Genomic DNA, 14623 nt, shown 5'->3' with positions numbered 1-14623 from the left:
TCCCTTTCTTGAAGATAGACACCACATTGGCCTTCCAGTCTTCGGGCACTACACCAGAGTGCCAGGAGTTCTCAGTTGACTGAAGCTGAATGCTCCCGGTGCATGGTTGTCGTCATGGGAGAGTTCAACTAACCTGACATCTCGTGGGAAGAGCGCTCAGCCAAATCCGAACGGTTGCAAAGCTTTCTCTCATGCATGAATGAGCTCTATCTGATGCAAGAAGTTGACGGGCCGATGAGAGGTAAAGCGCTGCTCGACCTTGTACTGGCAATGAGGGCCAACGACCTAATGATCAAAGGGAAGCTGGGTGACAGTGACCACGAGCTGATCACCACCATTCGCCATAAAGCTGGCAAGTCAGTCAGCAATACAGAAGTCCTCGACTTCAGGAAAGCTGACTTTGACAAGCTCAGGAGGCTTGTCAGTGAGGCCCTAATGGACCACGACCCAAAGGGGAGGGGAGTTCAGGATGAGTGGTTGGTCTTCAAGGGAGCGATCCTGGATGCACAAGCAAAGTGTATTCTGTCTCGGAGGAAAGGCAGCAAAATGACACACCACCCCCCTTGGCTCTGCAGGGAACTAGCGGACCTCCTGCGTCTGCAAAGAAAGACCTACAAAGGATGGAGGACTGGATCCATCTGCAAGGAGGAATATTCTGCACTGGTCCAGACCTGCAGGGAGTGAACCAGAAAAGCCAAGGCTGCAACTGAATTCCAACTAGCTACAAGTATCAAGTACAATAAAAAGTCCTCTTTAACTTATGTGGGGAGCCAGACGAAAAGCAAGGGCAATGTTGGACCCCTGCTAAACCAGATGGGACAACCGACAACCAACACCCAGGAAAAAGCCAGCTTGCTAAATGGGTACTTTGCATCGGTTTTTCACCAGTCCCAAGGAATGCCCCTGCCCATTACAGGATGGGAACGCCTGCGTGAGAGTGATTCCTTACCCTCAATCAGTGCTGACCTCGTGAAGGAACACCTTGAGAGGCTGGATACCTTCAAGTCAGCCGGCCCTTGACAGTTTACACCCCAGGGTACCCAAGGAGCTCGCTAGCATCATAGCTCAGCCCCTGGCATGGATCTTTAAGAACTCCTGGCACTCTGGTGTAGTGCCCGAAGACTGGAAGAAGGCCAATGTGATGCCTGTCTTCAAGAAAGGGAGTAAAGTGGATCTGACAAACTACAGGCCCATCAGCTTGACCTCTATCCCAGAGAAAGTCTTAGAAAAGATTATCAAATAGACCATTCTTAACAGACTGGCCGATGGCAGCATCCTGAGGGATAGCCAGCACAGGTTTGTTGTGGGTAGGTCTTGCTTGACCAATCTGATTTCCTTTTATGACCAGGTGACCTATCACCTGGACAAGGAAGACAAGATTGATGTCACATATCTTGACTTTAAAAAAGCCTTTGATGTGGTATCCCATGATCACCTCTTAGCAAAGCTGGCCAACTGCGCCCTCGGCTTCACCATGATCCACTGGCTGGGGAATTGGCTCCGTGGTTGGATCCAGAGGGTGATGGTTGACGGAAGTCAGTTGTTGTGGTGCACTGTGACCAGTGGGGTCCCTCAAGGCTCTGTCCTTGGGCTAACACTATTCAACATCTTCATTAATGATGTGGACATTGGTATCAGAAGCGGACTGGCCAAGTTTGACAATGACACCAAACTCTGGGGTAAAGTGTCCAGAGGGTGATTCAGGCTGACATTGACAGGCTTAGGAAATGGGCGGATAAGAATCTGATGGTGTTTAACACCAAAAAATGCAAGGTTCTCCACCTTGGGAAGAAAAACCTGCAGCATCCTTATAGGCTTGGCTGTGCTGCGCTGGTTAGCACTACAGATGAAAAGGACTTGGGGGCCATGATTGACCAGAAGATGAACATGAGCCTTCAATGTGATGCTGTGGCTAGTAAAGCAAGCAAAACCCTGGGTTGCATCCATAGATGCTTCTCAAGCAAATCCCAGGAAGTCATTCTCATTGTACTCAGCTCTGGTGAGGCTGCAGCTGGAGTACTGTGTCCAGTTTTGGGCTCCACAATTCCAAAAGGATGTGGAGAAGTTTGAGAGAGTCCAGAGAAGAGCCACGTGCAAGATCAGAGGTCAGGAAAACAGACCTTACAATGACAGGCTGAGAGCTATGGGACTCTTCAGCCTGGAAAAGCGCAGGCTCAGGGGTGATCTGGTGGCCACCTATAAATTTATCAGGGGTGCTCACCAGTATCTGGGGAACGTCTGTTCACCAGAGCGCCCCAAGGGATGACAAGGTCAAACGATCACAAAATTCTCTGTGACCATTTCAGGCTGGACATAAGGAAGAACTTCTTTACTGTCCAACCCCTCAGGTCTGGAATAAACTGCCGCCGGAGGTCATTTCCATCTCTAATGTCTATAAAATCTATGAAATTGCCAGTGGGGATACGTTCTTCATATACTTTCAGTTAAAGGTTGGTTTATGCACTGATGCATGAAATGTAATATTCCTTATAATTCAAGAATGAGAGGACACTGAAGAAAGGAGGCCAGAGTGACTGGGAGTGGACCCCATGCAAGGCCTTTGCGAGCATAATCTATAGATATCATACAGTGCATTCACTGATATATTTCTAAAGACTTTGGAGGAATGTTCCTTACAGATTGCCTCTCCTTGTCCTTTCCTTAACTTCCTGGGCTTCATTGGCCTGTGTTGCATCTATAATATTCAAAATAATCTTGAGGTCAGAAGCTGAACATGTTACCTCTGCAGCACTTCAATGCTGGGTATCAGTGGTTGGAGCGTTTAGCCAAGTGGAGGTTTTTTGCGTGCTGTGCAGAGCATTCTGACAAACCCCAAAGCTGGTTTGGGCAAGAGGGGAGAACGTGCAAGTGTGACATTTCAGACAAACAGAAAAACATTCCATGCTCAAGAAAAAAATAAAGTCCACTTAGGTAGCAAAATAAGGTAATATCTTCAGCTGGTTTAAATGCACAGTGATCCTTTTATACATCTCCTATTTATCAGCTGAAATTCTAGTCCATAACTTCCTAGTAATGTTGGGCCTGTATTTATTTTATAGATCAGAGGTCGAAATCATCTGGCCTCATGTGCTGGATCTGTGGCATGGGTCTGGGCCACGAGCCAAACTGGGCCAATGGACTGTCTTCCCTCCCCTTGCATATCTGATCTTGTGGCTACTCCAGCTCGTCTGGGACCTGTGGTGCTGTATGCAGCATGGATCCTGGAGTGGCTGGAACTGGTCCCATGTGTGGCACAGGCCAGCAGGAGTGGCAGCTGTGCTGCATGCACTGGCCACCCCCACCTCATTGCACTGCTCATGGTGCCCACCCCAACAGTTCCAGGACTGTGCCACACACAGTGGCTATTCTGGGGTCCATGCTGCATGCAACGTGCATCCCAGACTGGCTGGACCAGCTGCTAGATCAGGTATGCTGGGGGAGGTGGGGTAGGATCCATAGGTTGGATCCAGCCTGCAGACTGTCCCTATGCCATGCCTCGTGTGGGTCTTATCAGACCCAGGGGCAGCACCAGGGGCCAGGTGGTGGTGATTTGTGGGCTGGATCCAGCCCATGGGTATATGTTTGACACCCTTGTTATAAATGCTAACACCTTAGTATCTAAGGGAAATTAGGTTTTTCTCCAAGGGTCCTTCTATATTTCATCTGACATTTCTAGTACTCTTTGTACGCTAATTCTCTTGTTCTCTTGTAGCTGTGGCAAAGCAGTGTCTGGCTGCAAAGTGAAACTGGTGAATGAGGATGCAGATGGCAATGGAGAGATTTGTTTCTGGGGAAGAACCGTTTTCATGGGGTATTTAAATATGGAGGATAAAACAAAAGAAGCCATAGATGAAGATGGGTGGTTGCATTCTGGAGACCTTGGAAAAATAGACAAGGATGGCTTTGTCTATGCTACTGGACGAATTAAAGGTAACTTACAGTTTCTCATTTCATTGTATAGTACTTAGTTTTATTCAATTATACCACAGTTAAGACCATAGGGATTGTTATACTGGTTCAGGTGCATGGTCCACCTAGTCCAACATGCTGTCTTCAATGCCTGCACCTTATGCTTCAGAAGAATGTGCTAGAAACTCAAGTAACTAGGTTGGGGTTAATCTGCCTTTCCTCCCCCCCACAAAAAAGCTACTCCTAATCCATAGTAGAGAGAGATCATCTTAAATCCTGCAAAATGTGGTTTCACAACTTTCCAAAACTGTTTTTGTTTTAGGATATACAGTACATGAATTTTCATGCTGGATAATTCTGTAAATACCCAATCTTGCTAAGCTCTGGAGCTCAATGACAGATCAGAATATTCAGGCAGGACTGTCAGACAGTCACTTTGTTTTATTAGCTCATGGGACTGGGTCATCATGGAACAGATGAAAACTCTCTGCTACTCTTACTGCAAGATGAGAAGTACCTGAGATATCTGTAATCTGTATGGGCACTTTTACACATGTTCCAATGCATTCTGATTAAAACACGTCAGACCAGACTCAGTCGAGTCAGCTGGAGCATTCTAATCAGAGCGCTCCAGCATGCTGCAGTGTCTCTTGTATTTTGCATCCCTGCATTTCAAAATGGTGGCGAGCTTTAGTTAAAGTGCCCCTGCTGCCATTTTGAAAGACAGGACACTGAATGCATGAGACACTGCAGGTGTTTTAATTACAGCAGCTCCTGAGAACCATTCTAATTAAAATGCCTCCCCCCAGACATGCTGGAGCACATGTATAGGTGCCCTATATTTCCATAAAAAATGAACAATATTGTCCTTATTCCTGGGGGTGGAAGGGAAAGTTAAAACCAAATTACTAAAGCTGATTCCTATTACGTTAATTAGCTTAAAATTTCACCTCAGAAAGGATTGAGTGCCTGCTTACCTGGAAGCTCTTCCAAGATGTATGGGTGAGATTTCCAAGACCTTCTCATGTAACAAGTAACTATCTCAGAAGACAAGATGAGTCACCAAGGAGGCAGCACTTGCTGGTGAACTTGTCACAGAGTAACACTACAGTGTTCTGTTAGTCAAGCCGGGCTTTATTAGATGTTATCATTCACTAGCATTGAATGTGATCATTTTGCCTTACTTTTATTCACTGCCGTTCCCTTATTTATTTTTTTTCCCACATATTTTTCGGTAATGGAATTAAACAAGACCAATACTTGGTCCTGTTCTGTTCTCAACAGTTCTTTCAATGATAGGACTGCTAGTCAAGAAAAAAGATTTTAAATTGAGAGTTGGTGAGTCAGCTTGCCTGAAGTAAATGCTAGCCTGAGCTTTCATTCACATTTCAAATCCAAATTTAGACCATTTAACACGTGTTGAATGACCGTCAATAAGTTCCCTCTCACCCTTTGGGCATGGCTACATGTCACCCTGTGTTGCCGTAGTTATGTGCTGTGTCGCTGTATGATGTGCTACAGTGATGTAGCTAGCAATCATGTGAATCTACACATGGCCAGCAGCTACTTTGATGTAGCAGTGCACTCCCCCATTTTAGTGCATTGCTATGGCAAAGTAGCGGCTAAAACTAACCGTGTGCCATGCGCACAACGCAGTATGGGTGGTTATTGCGCCTTTTGGAAGTACTAAAGCACGGTGAGGTAATGATGTCGCTGTAGGGCAATGTGTAGACACCCACTTTGAGTCCAAAACCATGTCCTTTATTTACTGAAATGCTATTTGGTGAGTCTGACCCGTACCTTCAGGCCTCATAGATTTTAGAACTTTCACTGTATTAAGGATGACGACACAAGCTGCCGTATTGTGTCTCAGTGCCAAAACAACTCTGAAAGACTGAAAATCTGAATAAAGTTACTAGTCAGTGACAGCAATAGAACCCAGTGCATTTATTTATTAGATTACATGCCAACCTTCCCAAAAAGGCTCAGAGCAGTGGGGTGGAACTAGTAATGGGAGTCGAGAGGCTGTTTTGTGTTTGAAAGAAGCTGAGAGCTAAGAGTTGGGGATTGAAAAGAGTATCCAGGTTTGAGAGAAAGAGCAAAAGGATTTTTAAGTCTCACTGATCCATGGTGTATAAGATATGTGGGAGGATGGCTAAGTAACAATAAGCTGGTTTAAAAGTAGACACTGCACAGTAGAGGTAACAGCATTCTTGTGGTGGATTGAGATTTTCTTTCTGCAGAGGACTATTATATTTCTATTTACTCAGTGAGTCTACACAAGACTCTAACTGCACAGTGGCCTAATTCTATTGCACAGTAGCGTGCAGGGCAAAAACCATGTTAATATGCTACTGCGCAGTTGGATTAGGCTACTGAACAGTTAGCATCACTAAAAACCTGTGCACCAGCACTACTGCATAGTAGCACCAGTTACTACACATTGGTTTAGTACTTGGTTATACAAGTATTAAACTTAATGTGCAGTAACTGTGGCGCACTAATGAATGTGTAGACACACCCACTGTGACTTTTAAAGAAAAAGTCAAACTATGCTTTTGCAAACCTAACTACCCAAAATAATGTGTTTAACGTTGAATACCCTAGTCTAGAGCAACAATGACAGTTCATTTCTCCTAAAAACAAGGCACTGCTCACTTGTTTCCCTAATGTTTTATTTTCTTCCTCATTTCCTGTACATCTGTTGTGAAGTCAGCTGTTTGCCAGAATTAAGAGAAATTTTTTTCAATAACTACCTTTACATGTATTTCACTTTATATGTAGCAATATTAATATTGACATCATGGGGAGCATGCAAGTAATATTAAGCCCTGCCATTAATATTTTCAGGCACAGGGCCCTAACGTATCACTAGGGCTGTGCGAAGATTCAGTCCCTGATTTGATTCAGCGGAGATTCAGTGGCCGAATCTCCAAATCCAAATCAAATCAGAGGACCCTTTAATCTCTCCAAATTGAATTGGAGCCCTCTGAATCGATTTGGAGAGATTCAGCGATTCAGACATAGACACAGCTTTAAATGTTTTTTCTCCATACCTCTAGGTAGCAGGCACAGCTTGTGAATGCTGCGATGCTGGGGTGCGTGGAGTGTCCCACTGAAGTGTGGGGGGCTCCCCAGTGCGCTCAGCAGCAGACCCAGAAGTGGACTAGAAGCATTTCTGGTCCACTTCTGGGTCCACTGGAGAGCGCATAGGGGTGTCTCCCGTGCCCCCATGGCTCAGCAACTGGTGCCTCCTGGGTTTGAGGGGGCACACAGGATCCTCCTATGGCTGATCGCCAAGCTGGGTGGGCAGGAGGGCCCCCTTCCCCTCGCACTCCCTGGCGGACCCAGAAGTGGACCAGAATTACTTTTGGGTTCGCCACTGAGCACGCAGGGCCCCCCCCCCCTCCTGTGGGATGCTCCATCCGCCCCAGCATCGCAGCATTCACGAGCCACACTGGCACCTCGAGGTATGTAGAAAAAACATTTAAAGCTGTGTCTATGCCCGAATCGCTGATTCTCCAAATCAGCACTGAATCTTCAGATTTGGATTCAGCCAAATTGAATCAGGGACAGTGGTCTGAATCAACAAATCAAATCACTGTCCCTGATTCAGGCCATATCCAAATCCAAATTGAATAGGGCCCCCTTTGCACACCCCTACGTATCACTTTTAGTTACCATCTTATGCAAAGGTCTGGAATAATATACTCCTGTTCTCTGTACTGAATATGTTATTTGTTCAGGTGATTATTATATATAAACACAATTTATTTTAGGTGCAGGAAGAAGATACTGGTTTAATGTAGACAAACACCCACAGTCTGCTTGGGGACTTGAAAGATTTGACTAAATATGTAATGTGATTTACTTTAATAGACAGACATTCAAATAAATGCCTGTCTCTAGAGAAGCAGCACAAGATTTTTATACGTGTTCAGTATTTAAGTTTATTTTTATGCACAGTTTATTGATGGAGGTATGGGCAAGAACTACACTTCTGGACACCTCTGGATATCCTATCTTTTTCTCCTGGCTGTTCCCTGACTTTTCCTTTCCTATTTGCTGCTTTTTCATACTTTCCCTGAGTTGTATTTATTTTATGCTGGCCTGTCCTCTTTTGGTGGTTTAAGGAATTGATTTTTACTAGGGCACCAAGTATGAAAAGGCTTTTCAGTGATTTAGCAGTACAACAACACAGATCAAATACAACAGGCTTTGAAGGGATCTGCTCTTAAAAAGTCTGAAGAGAGCAGCAACACCTCAAGAAACATAACCTAAACTCTTGGTTAACTGAAGCTGAATTGTCTGAAGTCTGATATAATGGAGCTGCATTGATGTGCGTATATAGAGAGGGATATATCTAGGGATATTGCAGAGGAACATACTGTAATTTTAAGAAAGGTTCACTTTTACGTTGAAAAAGGTTGTGATCTCCTTAAAAATGTCTGAGATTCCTGGTATATCTTCTGGTAGCCAGGATGTGGTAATTGTTTTTCTTGTCACTTAGAAATCTTTAAGAAAGTTATTTCATTTCAACTAATAAGCATTTTTTTATATCTAGATTTGATTATTACAGCTGGAGGTGAAAATGTGCCTCCAATCCCAATTGAAGATGCAGTCAAAAAGGCACTGCCTATTGTTAGCAACGCCATGTTGATTGGAGACCAAAAGAAGTTCTTATCAATATTGTTAACTTTAAAGGTACATCAGTTTTACTGTTGATTTCAGCAAAATCAAGCCCCACTCATCTCTCTGAATCCCACTCTTTCAAAAACTTTCTTATGTTCATATAATAGAACTAGATGCCTGGCTATTTGAAACTTTTGGAAGGAGCAGGTGAGGGGGAAAACAGAGATGGTTGTTCTGTATTGGGGAAAATAAGTTATAATATAAATTCTGCTAGGTTTACTCACTTGCAGGTCTGCTGCAGGCTTTTTCACAAATAAAAGCAAGCAGGATAAATAATTCTTCTATAAAACCAAGACTTTTCTTGATCCAAAATAATCTTTTAAAAAGAAAAATGTGAAAAAGCGGAACTTAATCTTCAAGAGAGAGCAGAGTGAAAGAACATGGCTGATGTTGCTGTAGACAGAGCCCTTAAAAGTCATCGTACACACAAAACAATGCTGTGTCATAGCTATACACACAAAAAGCTTTCTTTGGCAGGTTTGCGAATTCTGATTTGTGCTTAAGAAGATACTTATTTTCCAGCAGATCCTAATCTCCATCTATTTGTTCTTTCTGCAAAGAAGTCAAATTGTTTGTAATTTGGAACAAAGTTATGACTAGTGTTTCTGCAGGATCAAGGCCAATTGAGATTCACATTTGAGTACAAATAAGATACCTTAGCAAGAGAATGAAAAACAAAGGGTCAGTATACTTTTATATAAAATCGTTTGGCTCCGTTGTTACACTATCACTTTTTAGACTTATTTTGCGTCAGTGATCAATTCCTTACCATCTAGAAGTAAAATAAAAAATTTGGGACAAATATGTCTTTCAGTTTTAAGCAGTTCCTCTATTACAAGAGATCAAACAAATATTGTTTAACTTTCAATTATCATGCTTTATAAATAACACTTTATATTTCTTCATATAGCAATTAAATTATGTCATGTTTCAGATATGATAGTGTCATGTACACATACAGCAGCATGTTCACAGTATGTGGGCATAATAAAATATGTGTCCACATGTGTTTCTGTTTACCAACACCTAAGGCTGCAGTGTGGACTGAGGCTGAGTTACAGTTTGTTGCTCTGAATTGTCCTGTCGCTGTTGACTTGAGTGGCATGTCTGGACTAACACCTTGCTTGTGGGAGCAACTACTTAATACTAAAACTTTCATTTGATATTGCAGAGTACTTTAGACCCAGAAACATCTGAACCTACGGATTATCTGACTGAGGAAGCCAGGGAGTTCTGCCAGAAGATTGGCAGCAATGCAACTAAAGTGTCAGAGATCGTGGCTACGAAAGATAAAGCTGTTTACCAGGCTATTCAAGATGGAATCACCAAAGTCAACATAAATGCCACAGCCAAGGTTCAGTGCATTCAGAAGTGGGTAATTCTGCGAAGGGATTTTTCCATTTCTGGTGGAGAACTTGGTAAGACATTTGTGTACTAATGTGATGTGCTACTGTTTATCAGTCTGTTCTAAAACCTCCTTTATTTTCACTTCAGTTTGATTTAACTCTTCAGATTTACCTGCTAAGATGAATTAGATACAGTGTAGAAATCTCCCCGGTATCCTCTGCAGTAGAAACTGATACCAAGAATTCATTTAGCTTCTCTGCTATGGCCATCTAATCCCAAAACATGTCTTTTACACCCTCATCATCTAATGTTTCCACTCACTCAGAAGTCTTAACTTTAATGTAATTTGCAAGATATTCCTCAAATTCTTTATTGGCCTGCCTTGTTATACTTTTACATTTGACCTGCCTGAATTTGTGCATTTTCCTGTTTTGCATATTTGGACACATTCTATTTTTTGAATTATGTCTTTTGTCTTCATCAGCCTCCTTAACTGTGCTATTAAACCATTGTGGGGTTTTTCTGGACTGCCCAATACCCTTTTTTGATCTGTAGTATACACATTTCCTGAGCCTCTAATTTGGTATTTTTAAACAGCTCCCAGGTTGCTTTTAAGCATTTTAGCTTCTTGACTGCTCTTTTTATCTTCTTTTTAACTTCTTCAGTATTGTATAATTTCCCTTTCTAAAGTTTATATTGCTATGGTGGGTTTTTTTGGCTTACTTCCTTCTGCTACAATGTTGAATCTGATTATATTATAGTCACCATTACAGAGGGGAGAGAGGCAGTTAGTTGTGTTAGTCTGAATTCAGGAAGAAAGCAAAGGATAGTAGCACCATAGACCATTTGTACCTGCCACAAAATTCGCCTTTAAAGCAGCTTAATGCCCTTTTGTACCACTTTAACGATGCAGCTGTTTGCATGCGTTGGCAGCATAATGTACATTAAATGACTTTGGGACATAGTAAAATAAAACATCTCTGAGGTGGCTTAGTCTGCCTCAGAGAAAAGCACTGGAGGACCACATGCATCTCAGGGGTTGTGTATGCAGGCTCCACGAAAGGGAAGAAAATAGCTGCGAGCCTGATCTTTTATTTTCTTCTTCTCACTGGAGCCTGCCTGCCTGAGCTGTGGTTCCCTCTGCAGCTGCAGTGCCCTCTGAGAGCACTTGGGCTGAGTGCTTGTGGCCCACCCCCCTGCTTAAGAACTGCTCGGCCAGCTGACAGCTCACCCTCCCCTCCCCACTGCCGGAGAGGCAGGTAAGGATCAGGCCTGACCCTTGTGTACATGCCACAGGAACTTACTTTGCCCTAAATGGAAGCTGTGTTTTTAAAGACCCACCACTTCAATTTAGGGAGAATTAAACCAAGTAAACCCTTGTGGCATGTACAAATGCCCTTAGAGACTAACTGTTGCAGAGGCGCATATGCTTTGTTAAATGACAGCCTACTTCTTCAGTCCATTCATATCATCTAATGAAGTAGGCTGTTGCCTATAAAAATGTATGCCTCTGAGCCAGATTTAGTCTCTAAGGTGCAACCCCTACTTTGCTTATTACCAGAGATCTACGTTTTCTGTTTCCTGTGGAAAAACATGGATTTTCCCCTTTAAAAGAGAAAATAACAGATTTTCATTCAGTTAAGCATTTGCCGAATTCACTCTGCACAAGCTTCCTTCTTTTTTCTTGTCTTCCTAATCTGAAAAATGGCCAGTTATAAGCTTTGCAGCATAACATTAACATTACCCAGGACATCCAGGGCATTTCACAGAGGAAAAAATCAGTGACTCTCTTTTGTGGAGAAGGAAAATATTTGAGTAATAATTCAAGATCTACTGGTTAAGATATTGTACTTTCCTACTTCATCGTTTAATTTATGCAGACTAAAAAGTTTTTACACACTTCCATAAATATTTAATGATGCACAGTAAAAACACTCATCAAATACACAGAGGAAGGTTTCTCTCAACTAAAAGAGAAAGGGAATGTGTCAAAGATATGAAGTTGATATGCACAGAGAGGTCTGCTGTATTCCGTAAGTGGATAATTATTTATACTGGTGACTTAAAAATAGTTTTGGAGAAGTTGAAATTATTTATAAGTTTGCATAGAATTTGGCAAATGGTTTCAACCAAAACAATAATGATTTCAGAAATGCCAAAATGGTTTATTTTGATATGTCCAAAGTGAAATATTTTTTTATGCTACATTCAGCAGTGTACTTACCTGTCAATCACAAAATGACTCTCTGTGGTCCAATGAATATTTCACTGTTTATACAAAGTATAGCAGCTTCAACAGAAGCTTGGGAGATATTTGCCTCAGCATATTGTTATGCAGTAGTAATGCAATCTTCTGACAGGCGTCAGAACCAAGTTTAAATCCCTGCTTTGAGTAGGCTGCAGCAAACTTGAATCTGGGTTGCTCACATCTCACGTCAAATACTCTAATTGCTGGACAGTAGGGCATATAAGTGTTATGTCACCCCTAGGTTTTTTAACAGCACCTAAAATATTTTACATACCTTGTCCATGGTTTTCAGACTTTTTTTAATTTTACAAAAGCCCCATAACCAAACATCATGGTTAGTTTGACTCTAGACAAATATATTTGCTCCCAAATTTTTTTTTGGATTAACCCCAAATATACATTTTTAATTTGGCCACCAGATGAAAAAAAAAGATTATTTACACAGTCCCAATGGTTTTCCTCATTTAATAACTATGTTTTGAGCAAAATCTGATATCGAGTCAAGGGTAAACTTTTAAAAAATGCTAAAGTCACTGGCCAGTTTTTTGTTGTTAGAAATATTTTTCAATTAAGTCAATTATGTTGGTGGATAGGGAGTTGAGGCCTTGAGTCATTTATCTACAACATTAATTCAGAATAATAAGATTGCCTGTTCTTCTGTGCAGAAGAAATTAGATCTGAATTAATGACATGGTATCCTTGAAATTCTGTTTCTTTACTGTTACAGGTCGACCACAAGTAAACTGTCTGCTCCCTCTGGTCAGAAAGGGCTGTGACAATGGGCTTCCTAAAGTGACACGGAGAAAGCATTTCTCAAATAGATACCTTTTTTCCAGGTTTTTAGGGGTAGATTTATGAAAGGGCCCTGAGCCCTGTGGACCAACAGATTATGAGGTCTTGCTAGTAGAGGCTGCCACATATTACAAAAATGCTGGTAGGGAAATACTTCCATCTCTATGGCTACCTCTTCCTGATCTAATCCATCTCATTCTATCACAAGTAAAAATTTAAAGCTCTCCTTCAAAGCTCTTGTTTTCCTTTCTGTAACGATGCCTCTAGAGAGGTAGTCTGCAGGAACTAAATGATAGACTTTTAGACCTAACGCTCTGCGCAAATCCATTGGTTTAGACAGCAGGAAGCTCAAAACTGTAGGCCCAAGGTCTACCAGAGAACAAAGCAAAGCCACTGTTAGCATAGTTTTTAACAAAAAAAACTCCCCTAGAATTAAAAATATTTAGCGTACATAGGATGTTTAAATGTGTTTGTATTTCTAGCAACAGAAACCTTTAGGTTAAAAGTCAAAGTACGTTAGGTTAATAGTTTTTAATTTCCAATTTAACTTTTGATTTGATCATAGATTATCAGTCATCAGTTTTGCTTTAGATGATCAAGGCCTTTCCTATCTGGATTTAGGGTCTGCAAAATGCCTTGCAACTTTTGCATTTATGCAAAATATGGTACAGGTAGATTTTAAATTGTTGACCTAATCTTAAACCAGAACTTTTATGACAGAGAAATCTCTGTCCCATTATGGTTAAGAAACTGAATTAGGGGAATGGGTGGAAGAATAAGTATCCAAGTCTCATGAAGAAAGTAAGCAATAGCTTTCAACTCCCATTTTTACCCTGACTATAGGGGTGCTATGAGACTTTTCTTATACCTTTCATAGTTTCATAGTTTCTAGGGTCAGAAGGGACCTGAGCAGATCATCGAGTCCGACCCCTACCGTGGCAGAAAACAGTACTGGGGTCAAATGACCCCAGCAAGGTCTGTACATCTAGCCTCCTCTTAAAGACCCCCAGGTAGGAGCCAGCACCACTTCACTTGGAAGTTGGTTCCAGATCCTAGCCGCCCTGACTGAAGTAGCGCCTCCTGATATCTAGCCTAAATCTACCCTCTGCCAGCTTGTGACCGTTATTCCTAGTCACTCCTGGTAGTGCTTGGGGAACAGGGACTCCCCCAGTGCCTGCTGGTCCCCTCTGACTAGTTTGTAACAGGCCACTAGATCCCCCCTCAGCCTTCTCTTGTGGAGGCTGAACAGGTTCAGGTCCCATAGCCTCTCCTCGTAGGGCCTGCCCTGCTGCCCGCGATCATGCGAGTGGCCCTCCTCTGGACCTTCTCCATGTTGTCCACATCCCTCCTGAAGTGCGGCGCCCAGAACTGGACGCAGTACTCCAGCTGCAGCCTCACCAGTGCCGCGTAGAGGGGGAGGATCACCTCCTTGGACCTGCTTGAGATGCATCTGTGGATGCATGACAAGGTACGGTTGGCCTTCCTGACTGCATCCCCACACTGCCGACCCACGTTCATCTTGGAGTCAATGATGACTCCAAGATCCTTTTCTGCCTCTGTACTGACAAGAAAGGAGTTCCCCAACCTGTAGGTATGGTGCCGCTTGTTCCTCCTCAGGTGCATCACTTTGCACTT

At 42.5% G+C, this 14623-nt stretch overlaps 1 protein-coding gene across 1 annotated transcript in view; it reads left to right on the top strand.

Annotated features, from left to right (window-relative positions):
• Positions 1-14623, top strand: part of ACSBG1 (acyl-CoA synthetase bubblegum family member 1) — a 101644-nt gene that overhangs the window by 85057 nt on the left and 1964 nt on the right. The window contains exons 11-13 of the mRNA XM_019504398.1: positions 3713-3930; positions 8474-8613; positions 9773-10019. Coding sequence (XP_019359943.1) covers positions 3713-3930; positions 8474-8613; positions 9773-10019 — 605 coding nt within the window. The remainder of the gene's footprint in view (positions 1-3712; positions 3931-8473; positions 8614-9772; positions 10020-14623) is intronic.

Source organism: Gavialis gangeticus, unplaced genomic scaffold (assembly GCF_001723915.1).
Source record: "Gavialis gangeticus isolate Ggan-Ray unplaced genomic scaffold, GavGan_comp1, whole genome shotgun sequence".
Classification (NCBI taxonomy): domain Eukaryota; kingdom Metazoa; phylum Chordata; order Crocodylia; family Gavialidae; genus Gavialis; species Gavialis gangeticus.
The sequence above is the reverse complement of the archived record's forward strand: the minus strand, read 5'-3'. Positions and strand labels throughout refer to the sequence as shown.